The sequence below is a fragment of the Eptatretus burgeri genome, chromosome 7 (assembly GCF_056783735.1).
Source record: "Eptatretus burgeri isolate ZD-2024b chromosome 7, Ebu_testis_v1, whole genome shotgun sequence".
NCBI classification, from domain to species: Eukaryota; Metazoa; Chordata; class Myxini; order Myxiniformes; family Myxinidae; genus Eptatretus; species Eptatretus burgeri.
The window spans coordinates 109,438,677-109,458,006 of NC_140967.1; the positions used below are offsets into that span (position 1 = coordinate 109,438,677).

At 45.7% G+C, this 19,330-nt stretch overlaps 2 protein-coding genes across 9 annotated transcripts in view; one reads left to right on the top strand and one right to left on the bottom strand.

The window, feature by feature from the left end:
* The window catches only part of CEP76 (centrosomal protein 76), a 41,686-nt gene extending 29,538 nt beyond the window's left edge, over positions 1-12,148 (bottom strand). For 4 of the 7 annotated variants that reach the window (XM_085890271.1, XM_085890274.1, XM_085890268.1 and 1 more), the window contains exons 1-5: positions 11,994-12,148; positions 6,529-6,675; positions 5,343-5,424; positions 5,207-5,227; positions 2,620-2,835 (exon numbers count right to left, since the gene is read on the bottom strand). In XM_085890271.1, the coding sequence (XP_085746397.1) occupies positions 2,620-2,835; positions 5,207-5,227; positions 5,343-5,424; positions 6,529-6,675; positions 11,994-12,056 (529 nt within the window). In that variant the 5' untranslated portion in view covers positions 12,057-12,148. The remainder of the gene's footprint in view (positions 1-2,619; positions 2,836-5,206; positions 5,228-5,342; positions 5,425-6,528; positions 6,676-11,993) is intronic. The other 3 variants (XM_085890270.1, XM_085890269.1, XM_085890272.1) reach the window with 3 other exon arrangements.
* Positions 12,149-13,348: 1,200 nt separating this feature from the next.
* Positions 13,349-19,330, top strand: part of PEX2 (peroxisomal biogenesis factor 2) — a 30,596-nt gene continuing 24,614 nt past the window's right edge. Inside the window, exons 1-3 of one of the 2 annotated variants that reach the window (XM_085890278.1) lie at positions 13,349-14,460; positions 17,320-17,450; positions 18,778-19,057. In XM_085890278.1, the coding sequence (XP_085746404.1) occupies positions 14,317-14,460; positions 17,320-17,450; positions 18,778-19,057 (555 nt within the window). In that variant the 5' untranslated portion in view covers positions 13,349-14,316. The remainder of the gene's footprint in view (positions 14,461-17,319; positions 17,451-18,777; positions 19,058-19,330) is intronic. The other variant, XM_085890277.1, reaches the window with a different exon arrangement.

The following is a 19,330-nucleotide window of genomic DNA, read 5'->3' on the forward strand; positions in this document are numbered from 1 at the left end:
CGCGAATGGCTCAATCATCCCAGTGAGCTTTTTGCCGACCTCAGAAGGATGGATACCATTGACGAGAGTCGCAGGGCCAGGCTTAATGGCAGAGCTGAGCTGTTCAGGAAATTGAGGCATAAAATTGTACATGTGCTGAGGGTAGACAAGGTCGATGTGCGAGGAATCTGCGAGGGGGTAGAGCATCACCTGTGGTCAATGATTCTCGTCCTGCTTACAGGGGAATTCGCACATTGCATTCATCCAAACCCATCCCTCTGCGTTCTGCCGTTAGAGTAAAGGGTGGTGGGCTCTTGACAGAGGAGTCCGAAGTGAAGGCCCACTGGGCCGGTTAGTTTGAGCGGTTGCACCAGGCTGATCCACCAGCTGTTGAGTTGGATGTCAGGGGTGTTACTATCCCTATTGCTGACCCTCCAATCAACTGTGGTCCACCTTATTTTGTGGAAACACAGGGTGCGGTGAACCCGTATAGTTCAATTGGGTTGAATTGGGGTAAAGTTCGCGGGATCTGTAGCATCCATGCTGAACTTCTCAAGGCTGGTAGTAATGCTGTACTCATGTTGCATGCAGTTCTGTGCTCTGCCTGGAGCACAGGCATCATCCCAACTGACTGGAAGAGGGACTTTGTTGTCCATCTCTGGAAAGGGAAGGGTGATTGCCAAGACTGCAACAACGACCGAGTGGTGACAGTGCTCTCAGTGCCAGGCAAGGTCTTTGCCTGGATAATTCTTGATAGGGTTTGCCACCATCTGCTTGAGCACCAGCATCCACAGCAGTCAAGCTGACACCAAAGAGGTCAACGATTGCCCGTATCCTTGCTCTTCGGGTCCTCACCAAATGCAGATGAGAGTTTTGGCAGGGGCTGCTTGCAACTTATGTTGATCTCTGTAAAGAGTTTGATTCAGTGAATCAGGATGCCCTCTGGAGGATTATTGGTCTTCGTGGGATGCCACTAAAACTGATCAATCTGACATCGGAACTATACTCTAGTACTGAGAGTACTGTGAGCTGTGGTGGTACTTATTTACAGTTGTTACTGGAGTTCGTCAGGCGTGTGTACTGGCCCCCACACTTTTCATCGCTTGTATGGACTGGATTCTAGGGAGGATGTTGGAAAGATCAAGCTGCGGTGCATCGTTTGGGAATGTCAAGATCTCTGACCTTGATTTCGCAGATGATAGTCATCTTTGCAGAGACTTCAGAAATCCTTTTGGGGGCCCTCAAGGTGCTGAATGAGGAGTCGGAGCTGCTGGGATTACGGGTTTCCTGGGTCAAAACGAAGATCTCGGCTTTCATTGACATCTTAGATGCTGCTGTCCTGTCTGTGTCTGCTTGTGGTGAGGATGTTGAGGTCAACTGACGTCTGGGTCTGGTCTGGGGAGTCATGGATTCATTGGATCATGGGGTGTGGCGCTGCCGGTACCTGTGCAAGAGGACGAAAGTCCAAGTCTTCCGGTCCTTGTTGCTTCCAGTCTTGCTCTACGGATGTGAGACTTGGACTCTGACCAGGGTTCTGAGACAGACTAAATTCCTTTTGTATTAGGTCTCTTTGGAGAATCCTTGGCTATCGATGGTCAGACTTTGTGTCCAACGAGCAGTTGCTGAGAGAGATTCAAATGAGATTTGTTCCCTGCATAGTCCGTGAGCGTCAGCTGCTGCTGTACGGACATGTGGCTCGTTTTCCTGATGGTGATCCTGCTCACCAGATTCTCTCAGCGAGGGAGCCTCATGAGTGGAGGAGGCCAGTGGGCCGACCACGTTCCTCGTGGTTGCAGCAGGTTCATTGGCATCTCAAGAAGATGGGGATGCGCCAGGCATCTGCCTGGGGGAAGGCCAGTCGGAAGCCCCTGGAGTACCGGCGGAAAGTGGACGTAGCGACGCGCTGCTCTGGTGCATGCTCCCATACCTGACTTTACCTTCAAGGGCTTCAAGGTGCCTGTACACCTCAGATACCCCCCACCTATACTCATGATCTTTTCCACCCTCATTAACCGTTTCCAAGCTCACTCCTTCCTTTTGCAGTTGTGTTTTTTTCGCCTCCCTTACACCTGATACTGTATTGAGTTTTTCATTGTTTTTCACTTGTTTTATCCCCAGTTTTTAGCTCACCAGGAACTATATTCTAAGTGAGCTTTTTCATAAGGTGAGCTTTTTTTCCAAAGTTTGTTCATGCTGTTAAAAAAAAGAAACTAAAAAAAAAAGAATCCATCGGTGTTTACTTTCTTCTCAATGACATATTTTGAGGGTCATCCACGCTTACCAGTGGATCCCTGGTCATCATATACAGCCGCCACCAAGCGAGTGCTCAGGGGTATTGCCCCATGTTAACCTTCCTCTTATTGCTGTGATCGAGCTTGCATCCAGTTTGTTTACTCCCATATGTCCACCTCTTCCACCTTTTGATCTCATATTTCTTCCAAATCTCCCTTTGTTGTCCATCCACCTTGTTGTTGGTGCGTTTCCCTTCTCTTTCTGCTGTTATTTTTGTTTTGTTATGTTCTAGTTACTTGTGTGTTATGAGCCGAGCCTTTGCACACAAAAAAGTGGAATATGGTAGTAAAACAAAATTAAGATCAAAGAAAAGGTGAGTAAGCTGAAGGTGTATTTCTATCATCATACCGGCATTTCCCGAGTGCAGCTGCATGACAAATGAAACACGGAGGTCTGGCTCGCAGGCACAGGGTGCAGGGCGCGAATGACATCGCTGCGCTCGGCAGTGCAGCGACAGTGAAAGTGTGCCAGCACTCTCCCGAGGCTGCATGCCAAGATGCTCTAAAAAAGCTCGTCCACCCTGCACTTCCAGGCACAGATGTCGTCGTGCAATGCCCATGCCAACTGAGAGGGAGAGATTCATCCCATCGACACGACAGCAGAAAACAAAGCCTGTTTTTCAATTCTCAAGTAATGCTATCATGACAAGTTAATTGGCATCCATGGAGTGATGGAAATTGCCGCTCAATAAGGTGAGAAAGGTGGCACCACTGTTGTGATGTCACTGGTACCCAGAGAATCCCGGAAGTGGCGGTACTTCCCCCAAGCTCAGGGACTGTTTGTCTAGTCTAACAGTCTTGTGTTGCGTATGCTTGTCAACGTGTGTGTGTGTGTGTGTGTGTGTGTGTGTGTGTGTGTGTGTGTGTGTGTGTGTGTGTGTGTGTGTGTGTGTGTGTGTGTGTGTGTGTGTGTGTGTGTGTGTGTGTTCCAATATCAGCCTTAGATCATTATTTTTTTTTAAAACCTTTGCTGTCGTCAATTGCAAGTTGTCTCACTTCCTTTGCACTTGGGTACGATTCGCTCACTTATTCAGCATCAAATCAACTAAATGTGAACTATAAAAATAGCAATCAGAAATTGCAGACCCTCGCCTGGACTTGTTTTGTGTGGTGTGTGTGTGTGTGTGTGTAGTTTTGTATGGTGTATGTGAAATTGTGTGGTGTATTTTGTGTGGTGTATTTTATGTGGTGCGTTAAGCAATTAATAAGAAACGAAACTCGAACTACCACTTTATAACTGCTGGCAGTGATGACCAGGTTCCAAGACGTCCAACTTTAATCAGACACCTGACTCTGAACCATGATGTTTATTATGATTCAACTGAATTCAGAATGGGAATAAATAAATTAAATTCAAATCAAATGGAAGACCAAATAAGTAGAGTCCTGCATTGCAGTCATCAGAAGGAACCCAAACAAGCAAAAAGCAAAGATGAAGTCATCAGGAGGAACCTGGATAGGATTCACATTTCAGTTGCTGCTCCTCCACCCACTACCCTGCTACTCCTCTATCCAGGTGTAGCAAGTAAGGCTTAGTCAAACAAGGACAAATGTGTCCAAGAGCAGCCAGCGTCCTTAAGGTTTTGTCGGATTAAAAAAAAAACAAAAGAAAAACAACAACAACAACTTCCGATATTTTGTCACATGCCTTGATTGAGCCAATAGCGAGATCCATCATAGTGTATTTATGTATTTACGAAATAAATAATGTATTTACAAATTTACAATACATTAAATGGAATAATCTTTAAATAGTAACGTGAACTTTTCGAAACTTTAAAGCAAATGTCCGAATATATTTAAAAGTTAATGATAGACGCTCTCAAAAGGCACCGTCAATGCGAGGATGTGTACAAGTGCTTAGTATTTAAGGAGATCCGGATCTTGTATATAAAAGAGCCAAGTCCGAATATAAAGGTTTTGTCTTCACAAGAAGAAGAACAACGCCGAGCGTTCTTAGAGCAGCGTTCGCTACGCGAGACGCTGCTAAAAAGTTTTTTTTTTTGAACCCAGATCAAAAAAATTAAATACTTCTGGCTGCCCCACCATGCGTCCAATCTGGTTGAAATGTAAAACATATTCCCCATCACTATTAGATCATAATTGTGAAGTTTCATGTCGATCGATGAAACGGTTCAAGAGAAAGGGTTTATTTATTAATTTTTGCTCAATCCAATATGGCTGTCAGACCATGTGCCCTATCAATTATTTGTGAACACCCCAGTATCCCCAAGGCTTGGGGAACATGTGTGTGAAGTTTCCCCTCGACCTGTCCAGCCATTCTGGAGAAGAAGATTTTTGTAGGTTTTTGGGTAAATTCAATATGGCTGTCAAACCATGTGACCCATGATGTCATAGGTGTGAACATTTTGTTCCTCCTGGATAGGTGGTCATACCTGAAAAGTTTCCCCTAAACCTGCTCAGCCATTTCAGAGAAAACTTTTGAAAGTTTTTTATTATTATTTAAACAACAAAATGGCTGCCGAATCACGTGATCGATGACATCATCAGTTTTTTTTCTTTCTCTGGACTAATTTATCCCTAGATGACCCACAAATATTTTCGTACTGATCGGATGTAGCGTTCTATATGTGCAATGATGATGTCATAAGGAAGGCACCGATGACATCATTTTTAAAATAAAAACGAAAATAAAAATAAACATCACACCCATTCCCCATGAGGAGTGCTTGCTACGTGCCAAGTTTCAATTTTTTCCTTGGTGCAGTTTCAGAGATAAATAGGTCCAACGTTTGTTTTCAATATGGCTTCCGTTTTTCCAATATGGCTGCCATACCATGTGACTTATGATGTCATAATTATAATTAAACATTCTACAGGAGTAGTCGCTCCTATGGTGCAAATTTCATCTCAATCAGACAAGCGGTTGCAGAGAAAAACACTCAAGTTCTGTGCGGACAAACAAACAAACAAACCCGAATGCAGCACCGTATCCTCTGGTGAGCGTAACAAGGGGCAACAAAAGAAGGATGCAATATGTTGATAATGCAAATGAAGCATTTGTTCTTAAAACAACAATTTACATGATGCATGGTTTAAGTGGTAGCTCACTGTCGTTCAGGGCTTCGTGGTGCAGGCGTGTTGAGCAGGGAGGGTGCTCACACTTGGAGGGCTCAATACTTCCTGGCAATTCCTGCATCACATGTTTATTAAATGTAACACAAGTACACAGAAAAAAAAACTTCATCAACATTTAGAATTTGTCAAAAAGGTGGAATCCTTCAATCATGGAGACTTTTTGTACACCCCTTATCGCATCCCTCTTAAAAATGCCTCATACTTGTCTCAAGCCAATCCACCATGAATGTAACATTTAAATAATATTTCAAAATGTCAGACATTACTATATATATATATATATATATATATATATATATATATATATATATATATATATATATATATATATATATATATATATATCACATGATTTATCAAGACGATGAGAAATGGTACATGCATGATAAATGGCTTGAGACATGCATACACCATTTCTTAAAGGAAATGTTGAACTAAAAGGAAACGAATGTCGTCAGGAAGACGCGTTGTGTTTTGTGTTGAGAATGTGGCAAAGTCACGCACACAACGGATCAGGTCAATTCTGGATGCCGACAAGGCTCAGGTCCACTGTTTATCATCGAGTGACCTTCCTGGAGAGGTAGATATTAAAATCTAGGCATACAGGATGTGTTGGTCCAGATGAAGCGATGATGAGAGTGACAGTATGAAGTCATCATGTAACTCGTGCCATACACCGGGTTTGACACTTACCATGCAGCAGACATGGTGGTCAACAATAATCCACCACCCCAAAAAGGGTTCTTCTCTGTCCCTTTCCCACTCTCTGACTACATTCCTTTATTGAGTCCTAGTCTAACACTCTTTCCTTCTTGGAGTGGTACATGATGACCTGAGAACATGTGATCTGCTTGTGCTCTCATAAAGGTCACTGCATGACTATAACACCAAGACACAAGCCTTGTGGGTAGGTTTTCCTGGTCTGCTGTGACTTCTATCATCTGGTTATTCCTTCATATGTCTCAAATCACAAGCTGTCTATCTAATTTCAAGTTAGTGAGCATTACAATACTGTATAACCATTCTGTCTTCCACATTTTAAAAGAGCCTCAATAGGAACATAAAGGAGAACAATCAAAAGGAAATGCTGGTAAAGCTGTTGCCAATTTGTTGTTCTTAATCTTGAAAATGATCAAGGTGAGCTTTGTCATGGTCTAACCTCATCGAAGCGCAATTGTCCCACAAGCTCGTCCACAATCCCCCTGCGGCGCAGAGCTACGAGCAGGTCCTCGAGCCCAGCCTCTCGGCCACCGGTCGTGGCGTAAACCTCATCCAGCACTGCCCGGACCTTGTTCTTCACATCCAACTACGGGTCAGGTAAAGGAAATGCATATGGAGGCAGACACGTTCTCAAACCGATAGATGTGTACAGTGTACACACAGCATAAGCAAACAGCAACGTACACAGGGGCACGGCCACGTACACACAAGGAAATTTGAACTAGGAAGAGGCCATGTGGCCCATCATGCCTGTGCTATCTCAACACCACATTCATTCTGTCCATCAGTTTATCCACATTATTTCTCTGTGAGCAGGGTTGGGGCCTGGGAAAGACAGGGAGAACAGTGTGGCAACACAGGGACATCACCAGGGTTTTAAAACACACACACACACACACACACACACACACACACACACACACACACACACACACACACACACACACACACCAATTCCCTCATTGGTTGTTATCTCCATTTGTGGGTTTCACGAGGTGGGAGGAAGTTCTCACAGAACTCAAAATCTCCACCTCCTATTTTTTGATGAAGGATCATGATTCACGAACGAAACTGTGAAACTTCGTTCTCATTGTCTCGTACCAGGAGCTCTTTTCAGAATCTTCACTGAACCTCTGATATCCTCCTCTTGTGCTATTCCCCGGAATGATTTTTAAGTACTCAGTAAGGGTTTTCTTTATCATTCCTGGAGCTCCAACTATCACTGGTATAATTTCATCTTTCTTCGATTTCCACATCCTCTTGACCTCATTTTTCAGCTCCTGGGATTTGGTCATTTTCTTGATTCCTTAATGGCACTTCGTCCAAAGTCATTCCTTGAGCCCAGTCTCGAAACCTCGATCAACAATGCCAACTTTTCCTTTTTGTGTTTGAGCACCACGTCCCGACACAATGCTTTGTTTACAATGTTCACACTTCAGAGGATCATCTTGTCATACGTGAACATTATATGTTCATTTTGAAGCATCGGATGTGGTTTGCGTTTCCATGATTGTTCTGGGACGGGGATGTTGAAATGTTGACAGATGTGCCAGTAGATTACTCGACAGATGCTGTCATGTCTTTCTGTATATGGTTGTTCTGACATGAGTTTTTTTTACATCCTGTGAGGAGTTGACTGGTACTTTCTGTTTCTACCCCACAAAACCTGCATTTGTCCAATTGGCTCAATCCCACCATTTTCTTAAAGGCATTCGTGTAACGTCCTTGGTCTTGTGCATTGATGATGACTCGTTCTCCATCTCAACTAATTTGACCTCTTTGTCACCATTCCAAAGAGCCTTCCTTCTCAATCCCTATCCTGTCCAGCTCTTTTTTAAAATCTTCCTGCTCTTTTGTCATTCTCACATTTGTCGGAGTATATCTGCTGATATTTATTTTTGTACTTTTCCTTCTTTCTTTTTTCTTCTTTGCAATCATTGGAGCTGTGGTTGTTTCTCTTTCGTTTTCCCGTGTGGTATCCATCATTTGTCCGTTTTTGTAAGTTTGTTGCTAAATGGATTCAGGATCCCTTTTCAGGTTTGTTGTTTTCTTGTTCGTGTACAAATCTCATCCGATAGTCTGTTGAGCTCTTCACGTGCTCCGCTAGTCCGACACACGATGTTCTGTGCACTTGGTTTAGCTCCATCAAACCACTTCCTCCCTCTCGCCTCGGTAAGTACAAATACACTGGTTTTGGTGGAACATCTTGTGAATAGTAAGAAGCTTCCTTGTTTTGGTGTCTCCATTGTTGATCTCCAATTGTGGCCAGTTTGTAAATGCACAGCTATACAGGAATACCGGGAATACCGGCACTGCAACTTGGTTTTGTTTCTTGGGGAGAGGGATGACTTCAGAATTAGTCTTATTCTGCATAGATACTCTTCACTGTGGCAAAATGTGGGAAGTGAAAGCAAAACACACAGATGGAGGACTACGTTCTACATGATGTTCCCGGAACAACTGAAAACAGTGCCATTCAAACGTCTGCAGATCTCTTTCGAGTCGAATTCTTTCGTCCTATTCTGGACAAGCTGGTGGCAGCCTTCACAAACCGGCATGCTGCATATTCATACATCAGTGGGAAGTTTGGCTCTTGTGGCAGCTCATAACTTTAACAGTGGAAGAAATCAACATTTTCGTGAAAGTATTGGTGGAAACATATCCGTACTGCAGATCTTGAGCCTGATCTTTCTGGTGAACTGAAATTCTTGATTTCAATCTTTCAATCTGATTCCGCATCTGTAGATGCCAATTTAACCATCAAACAAAAATAATTTCTCGACTTGTCGATGTACCGTGTAGTCATGGAGAATGTCTCACTTTGAAATTCGATCCCCAATGTCATCAACATGCTGTCCATCTTCCTTTCACCAATTCTGATGACAAACTGTAGTGGCGAACGATCATTCAGCGTCTTCAAGCGTGTCCAAAACCATCTGCATTTAACCATTTAACCATGTCAAACCTCTCACTTCTCACCAATGAACACGGAATACTCGACTCGCTGCCAATGGATGAAACTTTATCTGACTTAGCGTCGTTGAGAACTTGCAAAAAGTCATTAAGTTTTGCTTTGTTAGGTATGTATATGGTATGTGCGTGCATCCCCCACGTCGTGTGGGCATGTACACACCACTTGGTGCTATTGCTTATATTCCATTATAGTGTTTGCCGAATTGTCCATTAGATATTGTTTCAGTATTATTGTTTGTAACGAGTTTTATTTGAGAGTTTTCTGATGGGTTTTTTTGAGAAGTCAGCTGGTTCATGATTGTGTGTGTGTGTGTGTGTGTGTGTGTGTGTGTGTGTGTGTGTGTGTGTGTGTGTGTGTGTGTGTGTGTGTGTGTGTGTGTGTGTGTAAGTCATCAATTAGATGAGGAAAATAAACATAAAACATATTTAATTCATATAACTCCTTCAACTCTACATACGCCAGAGAAACGAGGGCTTCTTTACTCAACCTCAGACAACCTGTACTCCGAGGGTGACACTCATGTTTGAACTGGCCTGAAAATAATGCTGTGGTTCTGCAAAACCAGACTCCTCCAAGGCAATGGCACCCAACATATAGCGATCCTGAGACAGTTATTCCAAGTTCCTGTTCAAACAGCGTGCCAAAACCAGACGACATCTCACCTCAGATCCTCACCACACTAAAACGCTCACCACAATCACTACAAACGTCTTCTAAAATTCCGCACAACCTACACCCAACCTCTTCACCACTATTGCCACAACCATGACCAACCACTTCAGTCTTCTGACCAAAAACCACTTCAATGCCTTCACCACAAATGCCACAGCACTTCCTCTATCTCACAACAACCACTACAAACCGACACAACCACAGTTAGCTCCCTGGACACTCACTGCAGTCTCTGAAGGTGCCGGAGGAACGATGGACATTGTGAGCCAGGGCGCTTCGGCGTGTGACTGGAAGCGCAAATCTGCGCCAGGGTTCCTTCGGCGTGTGACTGGAAGCACAAATGTGCGCCGGGGTTCGTTCAACGATGACTGGGTAGCTCCGGATATTTTGCTAAACAACCACACTTGAACGGAGTCCAGTGCACATTCAGGGCCACAGAACGCTCACAAAAACCCTCAGCCAATGTTAATTGTGGAGATCTGTTGCATGACCGAGCCGAGAAGCAAATGAAGCCTTTTTTGGACTCCAGAGTCTTGTTGGGTGTAGCCATGCGCCATTGGGGAGCTCGGAAACGCCTACCAGGTCCTCTGATCCACTTTTTGGCACCTCCCTGGCCCAGGCTCTATAAAAGAGAGCAAATCAGGCTTTCTCTCTCCTTTTTCTTCCAGGCTCTCTTTTGTTCAGGCTCTCTCTCATCCAGCCTCCAAGCCAAATCTTTTTACTGAGCTGAGTGGAACTGAGCGAGGCAAGCGGGGCGGAGCGAGGCAAGCGGGGCGGAGCGAGGAAAGCGGGGCGGAGCGAGGAAAGCGGGGCGGAGCGAGGAAAGCGGGGCGGAGCGAGGAAAGCGGGGCGGAGCGAGGAAAGCGGGGCGGAGCGAGGAAAGCGGGGCGGAGCGAGGAAAGCGGGGAGGAGCGAGGAAAGCGGGGAGGAGCGAGGAAAGCGGGGAGGAGCGAGGAAAGCGGGGAGGAGCGAGGAAAGCGGGGCGGAGCGAGGAAAGCGGGGCGGAGCGAGGAAAGCGGGGCGGAGCGAGGAAAGCGGGGCGGAGCGAGGAAAGCGGGGCGGAGCGAGGAAAGCGGGGCGGAGCGAGGAAAGCGGGGAGGAGCGAGGAAAGCGGGGAGGAGCGAGGAAAGCGGGGAGGAGCGAGGAAAGCGGGGCGGAGCGAGGAAAGCGGGGCGGAGAGAGGCAAGCGGGGCGGAGAGAGGGAAGCGGGGCGGAGAGAGGGAAGCGGGGCGGAGCGAGGCAAGCGGGGCGGAGCGAGGAAAGCGGGGCGGAGCGAGGCAAGCGGGGTGGAGCGAGCAGTTACCAAGACGTGTGGGGTCATCCCCTTGGCATCTGTGCCTCGTCCACAAAAAAGAAGCATGACTGAATTTCACCTTCCACACCTTCCTCTTGCGTCATGCTGCACCACATTTTGCACCTCCCACTCACACATCATAGACACCCCCAGTTTTTCCCTCCTCCCCCTTCCTCAGTGATTGGATTTGGGAGGTCCGTCCATTTATCACTATTTTTTTTGTTTGAAAATAAGCCCTTTTGAAGTGGCACATCATTTTCCTTGTCTTGCTGTAATAAATGGTTTTGTTTGACATGTACCCAGCTCGTTACGTCGTTTCTGCACGTGGGTTTATCTGGGAAGTTCTACCACAACAATCTGTTTTGTTAGCCGGTTCATACTTGGCAGCTCCGCTCGGCTGCACCTGGTACGGTAAGTTTAACACCAGTATGCATTGAGGGCACGTGGCCCTAATTGGCCGGCCGTCCACAGGTAAGGTATCATGTGAGGTAGCACAACCCCGCCCGGATTGGCAGTGCCAATCGGCGTTCATGGTTGCCTGGCAACCTGCCGGTGCACGAAGTTATCTGTGCCCGGCGGTCTCAGGACCGGTCGTTTCATCACCTCAGAAGGATGACAGGCTGAGTCAATCCACCTGGTGTTAATTCAACGGTGAAAAACAGGGACTCGAACAGAAGACCCTGAGATGTTAGGCCAACACCAGGCTTCTCACCTCAGTCAACAAACTCCTAACTGTGGTTCCTTATCAATGTCTGGATTGACCACGTGACCACGTCCACCACAAAATCAGAAAGTGCTTTACAGAACTCGAATACATTTGTTAAACACACAGGAGCTCGGACATGTACAAACGGTTGGAGAACTAATGGACAAGAACTAGAACATCCTTCAGGACGGACGGACGGTGACCGTAATCGACGGGTCCCTGCCCTGACGCGTGTCCCGTGTCGTTTGGATCACTTACCCGACTTATCTGCGCTTGAATGGAACACTTGAGTTCGGATAACTCATCTTCAGACAAAGACATCTTCTTCTTCTTCTTCTTCTTCTTCTTCTTCTTCTTCTTCTTCTTCTTCTTCCTCCTCCTCCTCCTCCTCCTCCTCCTCCTCCTCCTCCTCCTCCTCCTCGTCCTCCTCGTCCTCCTCCTCCTCCTCCTTCTCCTTCTCCTTCTTCTTCTTCATCTTGTCCACATACTTCTTGTTATTATTCTTCACTTACTCCTCTTCTTATTATTATTCTTCTTCCTCTTCTTCTTCTTCCTTCTCTTCCTTCTCCCTATCCTCGTCTTCTTCTTCTTCTTCTTCTTCTTCTTCTTCTTTTGATAAATGGCCCCAGTTTGTCGAGCCTTCGCGTCCCGTGTAAACTTCGAATAGAGTTTCAAATGTCCGAAAAAAACCGGCGGGATCGAAACTGCAAAAGCACCGGGGATCGTCAGCGCGCTGTTTGAGAGGGTTCGCCACATACACCGCTCCGTTTGGAATATGAGCATGGAGATAAATTTTAAAAATCGACACGGAAATAAAACTGGTAGAAAAATACGTCATAGTATCCAATTAAAACGGTAAACCGTTCTTGATTGGTGGTGGTTGTTGTTGTTTTTTTCCAGTTTATTTTCCATGTAAAATGTCGATATCGCTTGCCAAGCCAGCCGTTCCGCTTGCCAGGCCGCTTAAGCGGACGAAGCGATTATTAAAACGATTGGTGGCTATTTATGAAATTCCACTGTCACAGAGTACGTGACTTGGAACATAAAGGACTTAATTTGAGTATTATTACTTTTGACCCAATTCTTTAAAATCGACAAACATACAAACCCCCCCCGACTCCCCCAACCCCGACTCCCCCAACCCCAACTCCTTAAAATTCACAGTGAAGGGTGTGTAGATAAGCTGGACGTGGGGTTCCCCCTTCTAACTCATCATTTATTTACCTGACCAGCCACACCACAAGCCCTCACCTTGGTTAACAACCTCCGACGTGGTTCCTTATCAAATGCCTTCTCAAAATTTAGATATCCAATGTCCACTACCATTCCATCATCCACCCAATCAAACACTGCTTCATCGAACTCTAAACGATTTGTTAAACATGAACTACCTTTGGTAACCCCATACTAACTACCTTTAATCAGTTTGTATTTATTAAATGGTTACATTTACATGTATTGTGAAAACGATGTTCGGTGTTTATCTTTGTCCTGTGTTCAGTGTTCTCTTGTTTAAGCAGTTTGTTTGTTTTTTGGTTTTTTTTACTTCATCCACCATTTTCTCTTCATAAAACGTTAATTTTTTTATTACTAAAGGAGTGTCTGACGGTGTTCGAGATGGGGCAGTGTATAAGTACAGTTAGCGATCTTCGTGACTGGTCTCTATTTTCGGTACAATGTTGAATTTGTGTGATGAGGTGTCGGCTCATCACGGCGATGAAACGCCATTTAATTAGTTTAGTTTTACGAATCATTCACCTTCACATGTGTCACGGACTGTGACCGGTTAGGAGGGTTTACATTTCATGGAGGTTCGTGTGTTCGGGCCAGGAAACGTGTCCGTGAGGAAAACGGGCTGTGGTGAGGGGTGAGGGGTGAGGGGTGTTCGTGTGAAGCTTTGGGAAGCGTGGGGTGTCTGAGGTGTTCGTTGTTTGCAGGGGAGGAAGGTCCCCGTGAAGAACCTGCTGGGGGCGGGAGGTCCCCGTCAGGAACCTGCTGGGAGCGAGTGGTCCCCGTGGGGAACCTGCTGGGGGTGGGAGCGAGAGGTCCCCGTGAGGAACCTGCTGGGGGTGGGAGTGAGAGGTCCCCGTGAGGAACCTGCTGGGAGCGAGAGGTCCCCGTCAGGAACCTGCTGAGAGCGAGAGGTCCCCGTGAGGAACCTGCTGGGAGCGAGAGGTCCCCGTGAGGAACCTGCTGGGAGCGAGAGGTCCCCGTGAGGAACCTGCTGGGAGCGAGAGGTCCCCGTGAGGAACCTGCTGGGAGCGAGAGGTCCCCGTGAGGAACCTGCTGAGAGCGAGAGGTCCCCGTGAGGAACCTGCTGGGGGCGGGAGGTCCCCATGAGGAACCTGCTGAGAGCAAGAGGTCCCCGTGGAGAACCTGCTGGGGGTGGGAGCGAGAGGTACCCGTGAGGAACCTGCTGGGGGTGGGAGCGAGAGGTACCCGTGAGGAACCTGCTGGGGGTGGGGAGCGAGAGGTACCCGTGAGGAACCTGCTGGGGGTGGGAGTGAGAGGTCCCTGTGAGGAACCTGCTCTGAGCGAGAGGTCCCCGTGAGGAACCTGCTGGGGACGGGATACGCTCCTCATGATGTCTAGGGTGGACAAGGTCGAGTCCCCTGTGTTGAAAGAACGTCCCGTGCCAGTGCTGCGTGTCCGAGTATTGGATGCTGCGGAGTTGGACGATTCCTTGGAGGACCTTCTCTGGTCCCAGCTGTGCCGCTGCTTCCAGGTGCGCATCATGGGGCAACCTGTCTGTTTGAAGAAAGTTTTATTTTTATTTTTGTCAATGAAACCTTTTCATGTCTCATCACATTTGATCCTCCCAGTTCCCATTGTAATCATATTTTGACACACACACACACACCTCATCCATTTATAGTCGATGTGAGATGAGGGTACGGTCATTTGGACGTGTCCTTCCCCACTGGATCTTTCCTTTGTTTGTAATGATTGTCACAATGTGACGGTCCTCTGATTGATCAATCTGCCCATTAATCTCCTGCTGCAATCAAACGAAAGACCAAGAAGGAACCCGAAGAAGTAAAGAGCAAAGATGGAGACATCAGAAGGAACCTGGGATAGGATTCAGGTTTCAGCCGCGACTCCACTCACCTCAAACCATCCGGGTGCAGACAAGTGAGACTCACAGAAAAACTTCTGCAAAAATTCATTCCTCCTTCGACCATTAACACCACCCATTAACTTCCTCCTGTACCCATGCACTCAAACATACACCGTACTTGATAAATGTGTTGGTTCTGCCGAAGCACTTTCTTGGCAAGGGTTATGCTTGCCATTGTTTGCCATTGCCTTCCAAGCATTGTTTGTCCATGCTCATTTAAATGCTGAGCGTGAAGCAACGAAGAGTTACATACGATTAAAAAAACAAAATAAACTAATGTCACCCACAGGGTGACCCGTATCTTGCCAAAAGGTGACCACGTGTAACTTCTTTAAGGTCACACTGAGGTGAACAGAGCTGCTATCCACCAGGAGCGACTCCTTGAGGAATATCTGCCTACGAGAGATTCCGATGAGAATCGTTCTACAGAGTAACCATGAAAAATATGTTTACCTCATAACGTCACCAAATGACGTCATAATGTCTCAAGCTTGACATATCTAGAAAGCACTCATCGAGGTGTTCAATTTGAAGTACTACACGATATGGTTCCTAAAACTTGAAAATTTGACCTCAGGCGCTAACCATGAAGGTCAAGGCCAATCACCACCAAAAATTAATCAGCTGAGCGCCAGACCATGCACTATATTTCCATGAAGTTTGAAGACGATCCGATCAAAATTACTCAAAAAATAAGGGTTTCGTCGACTCCCCTGATTTGCGACAAAGTGACCTTGACCTTTGACCTTGACCTTCAATTTTATGCGCTGAAAGGGACCTCTCTAGGCCTCTGATATGTGAAGTTACAAAAATTTCCAATGATAACTGTGCTCTGCAGAATTTTTAATACGTGATTACAGACAAAAAAAAAAAAAAAAAAACGTCCAAGCTGACTAACATATCTTTCAAAAACTCCGTTTTGGTAACATAATAAACAAGTCCAAATAGTTCTAAAACTACAATCGCAACCTAAAACCAGGCACAACAAATCCTGCCCACTTATGGCATAAAGTTATTTTGGGGATCAAATTTAAATTTGACACATCCTTATCCTGAATGTTCATTATAAGGAATAGAATAAGAAATATTTTAGTCTTAGTTTGAAGTCAATTAAACCATTTTTGACGAAGTTATGACCGTAAAATGATTTTGACCTTTCAAGGCCACGTAAGGTCAAAGGTCATGGTGTCAAATGAAAGCCAATGAAGGACTCGATATATGTCTTCCATAGTAAACACGCATATTCCTAACCTTTATTGATTTATAATGGAAAATTTGTAATTTTGACCGATGGCCATGACCCCCAAAACTTCGGACCCTACCGATCTTCACAAATATGCATTTTTCACGATAGGAATGGGTAGGATTATAAGTGACAAATAGAATAAGGTTCACAATAAGCTTAGTTTGAAGTAAATCAGATCATTTTGACGAAGTTATGAGCGAAAAACGATTTTGATCTTTTCGTGACCTTGACCTTGACCTTTGATCCAATTGGACCCACAAGTTATTGGGGTCGTCCAAGGTTCATTGCCCACCTGTGGATTAAATTTGATAATGTTTGCTAAAGCCGTTTTGCTGTAAAGTTGTTAACAGGCAGACAAACAAACAAACAAACAAACCGGACGATTACAATATCCCGCTCCCTCCCTCCGGGGGGGGGGGGGGGGGGTGGGATAAAAAAAAAACTTAAAGGCGTTGGTAGGACTTAGCCAGGATTTGAACCACTGACCTCTTAGACTTGGAGGCGATGCTCTCACTGTTGCACCGCCGAGTCGCGACGCACCAATCGTTGCACCGCAGAGTCGTGACGCGTCAACCGTTGCACCGCCGAGTCTGTTGCAACTGTTGCAACCTTTCAAGCAAGGTACCTGGGTAATTTGTTTTAAGTACAAAAGCTGTTTCCCAGACAACAACCACACTGAGATAGCAAGCACTTTAACGTGTTCTCAAGGAACCTCGAAAAAGACCAGACAGACTACTTGTGACCCGCAGTCCAGGCAGGAATTGGTTATTCATTCAGCGTGCCAGACATAACTGCCCAACTCTTCGTGAAAGACATCGTAAGATCTTTAATGTCCAAGCAGTGTCTGAAGACGGGACACCAAGTATAATGTTGATGAGAAGTACCTGATCTTGGCAAGGTATCTAGGTTAGAGCAGTTCAGGTCTGGAGTTTTATTCAGAGTCATATTTTTGTGCTCGAAGACCGTTAACATTCCTCAATCATATAAATAATGTGTTCAAGTGAAGACCTCACACAATAATGCTGTGTATTGTAAATGTGGTAAATCACATGACATTGTCTTATCGTCCATTAACGATGAAAACACATCAAGTCATTTTGGTTGTTTTGTCTCAGCAGTTTTGCTTGTCATGATTTTGTACCACTGATACCTTGAGGTGGACCTTGCTGTTACCATTGCTATTCCACCCTCAAAGATGACTTTCTTCTGTTTAACTATAGATGTTTCATCCGGGCCTGCTGTCACCATGGGAACCAGAGTTGAGGTCCATCCTTGCTTTCCTCCTCTGGCAGCTGTCTGTACTGGATAAAGGGGCAACTGTTGGGCAGGTGCTGTTTGGTATTCATTACAGGTGAGTTCACGTTCTGCCTCGCATTTACCCACGAGTTTTTTTTTTTTTTTAAACAAAAATTGGAATGTGGTTTCGATTATCACACTGCTCCACAGACGTACTGTGACGAACATGCCTTTGGGGGTCAGGTGATTAATTAATTGCATAGTTATCTCCTAATTGATGTCGTAATAAATTATCTTGTAATTACCCCAGTTGGCGTTGTCAGGATCGGTATATGTGCTTTCATTTCATCATTCCTTTTCTTAGTTTAACAGCCATTTGCTCTGTGTCATGGCCCCCATGATGGTGACCCCCTCCCCCCCTCCCCCTGGTGTGTGGTGTTGTGACGCTCCGTACATGGAAGTACATGTGGCAGAAAACACGCCAACGAAGGAGCCGCGGTGATGTGCTGCGCTGGGGGGTAATAAAAGCCAGTAGTGCAAGCCTGGCTTGGAGAACAAGCACAGATGGAATCTGTCCGGTCGCTACGCCACTTTGGGAGTGTGCCAAATGAGTGTGCCTCTTCTCCTGACCAGCTCACCTTGCTCTAGTCAGTGAGATGTAGCCAGACACAGGGGACGTCCTTGCTTCTCACGGTGTCTCAACTTGAGGGAAGGCCGACCCTCCTCTTCCTCCATCCTGTGTTCTCTACCCCCATCTCTCTCCCTTCTCATGGCCTGTATTCTTTGTGAGAGTCTGTCTCAAGTGTAGTTTATAGTCGGCAAGACTGTATTTTTGTCGTGTAAGCGGGTATTGTCAGGTTTTACCTCATTTACCTTTGGCAGTTTACTTTAATTTGCTGCATTGTGTCCCCATCCCGTTGGTCAATTAAACCCAGTATTTTTCGTTTCCTCGCTGTGGTTTTTGGGTCGCAGACACACCTTTAGCGTTGTAAGTTATTGTTGGGGATTAAACCCACCAAAATCTTGGTGTGAAGAGTAAAATAAGAATAGGGATTATTTTTAATTTTTTTTTATTCTGCACTTGCAGTTCACATTTGCACTCTGAAAACTCACCTCCTGCTCTGGCAAAACCAGTCCAGTAACTCAGGGCAAGACCAGCCCCATTAAAACGCTGTGGACATTGCAGTGATAGGACATACATTTACTGGCCAAGATTTGTTGTTGTTGTTGTTGTCACATGTCACAGCATCGAAACCTCTTGATTGTTCATCCCAATTGTTCGTCCGTTGTACGTGTGCTGACTAAGCCATTTCATTTCCAATCTCTGTTGTCCAATCTTTTCCACGAGTACATCCCACTTTCTTTAAAAACAAAATTACATGTACCCAACTTTGTTAGTGTTTAGTTGCAAAATTGCCGATGGCGTTTGTTCTTGTGACCAGCTTGCGAGCAGGTGGAGCGTCGCCCAATCGACGGGACCGACTGCGGTTGGTGTGGTTGAGTGTTATAGGACGGTGGTTACTGCGTCGGGCACAAGTGATCGCACCGAGCCGCATGGAGATACCTGGAAGGAGTCGAGCAGTGGCCTTGCTGCTGGGACTAGCGCATTCTGTGCGGCTGGCCTGTTGGATGGTGTGCTTACTTGCAGGAGGGCCAATACGGCCCACAGAGCACTTGCTTGGCATGCATATGATGTTTTCTGGGAAGGCTGTGGCGAGACAGGTATTCATTTGTGGGGAATTGTGTTGGGATTTACATTGGGGTTCCAGAAAAAGAGTAGGGTGAATGAAATGAAACGTCCTTTGAATTTGTTTCTCAGTTGTGGGTTTTGTGGTGGCCTCGTGATAAGGATGTTGGATTGGTATCTGTATGGTTGTCGGTTCAAATTTGACCCAAGGGCAGCAGTCTTTAGTGTATTAATTATAAACTTTAGCAATGGCCCAAATCTTTACAGATTAACAAGAACATGCTTCCAATTGCCTTCAACAGTTGTCT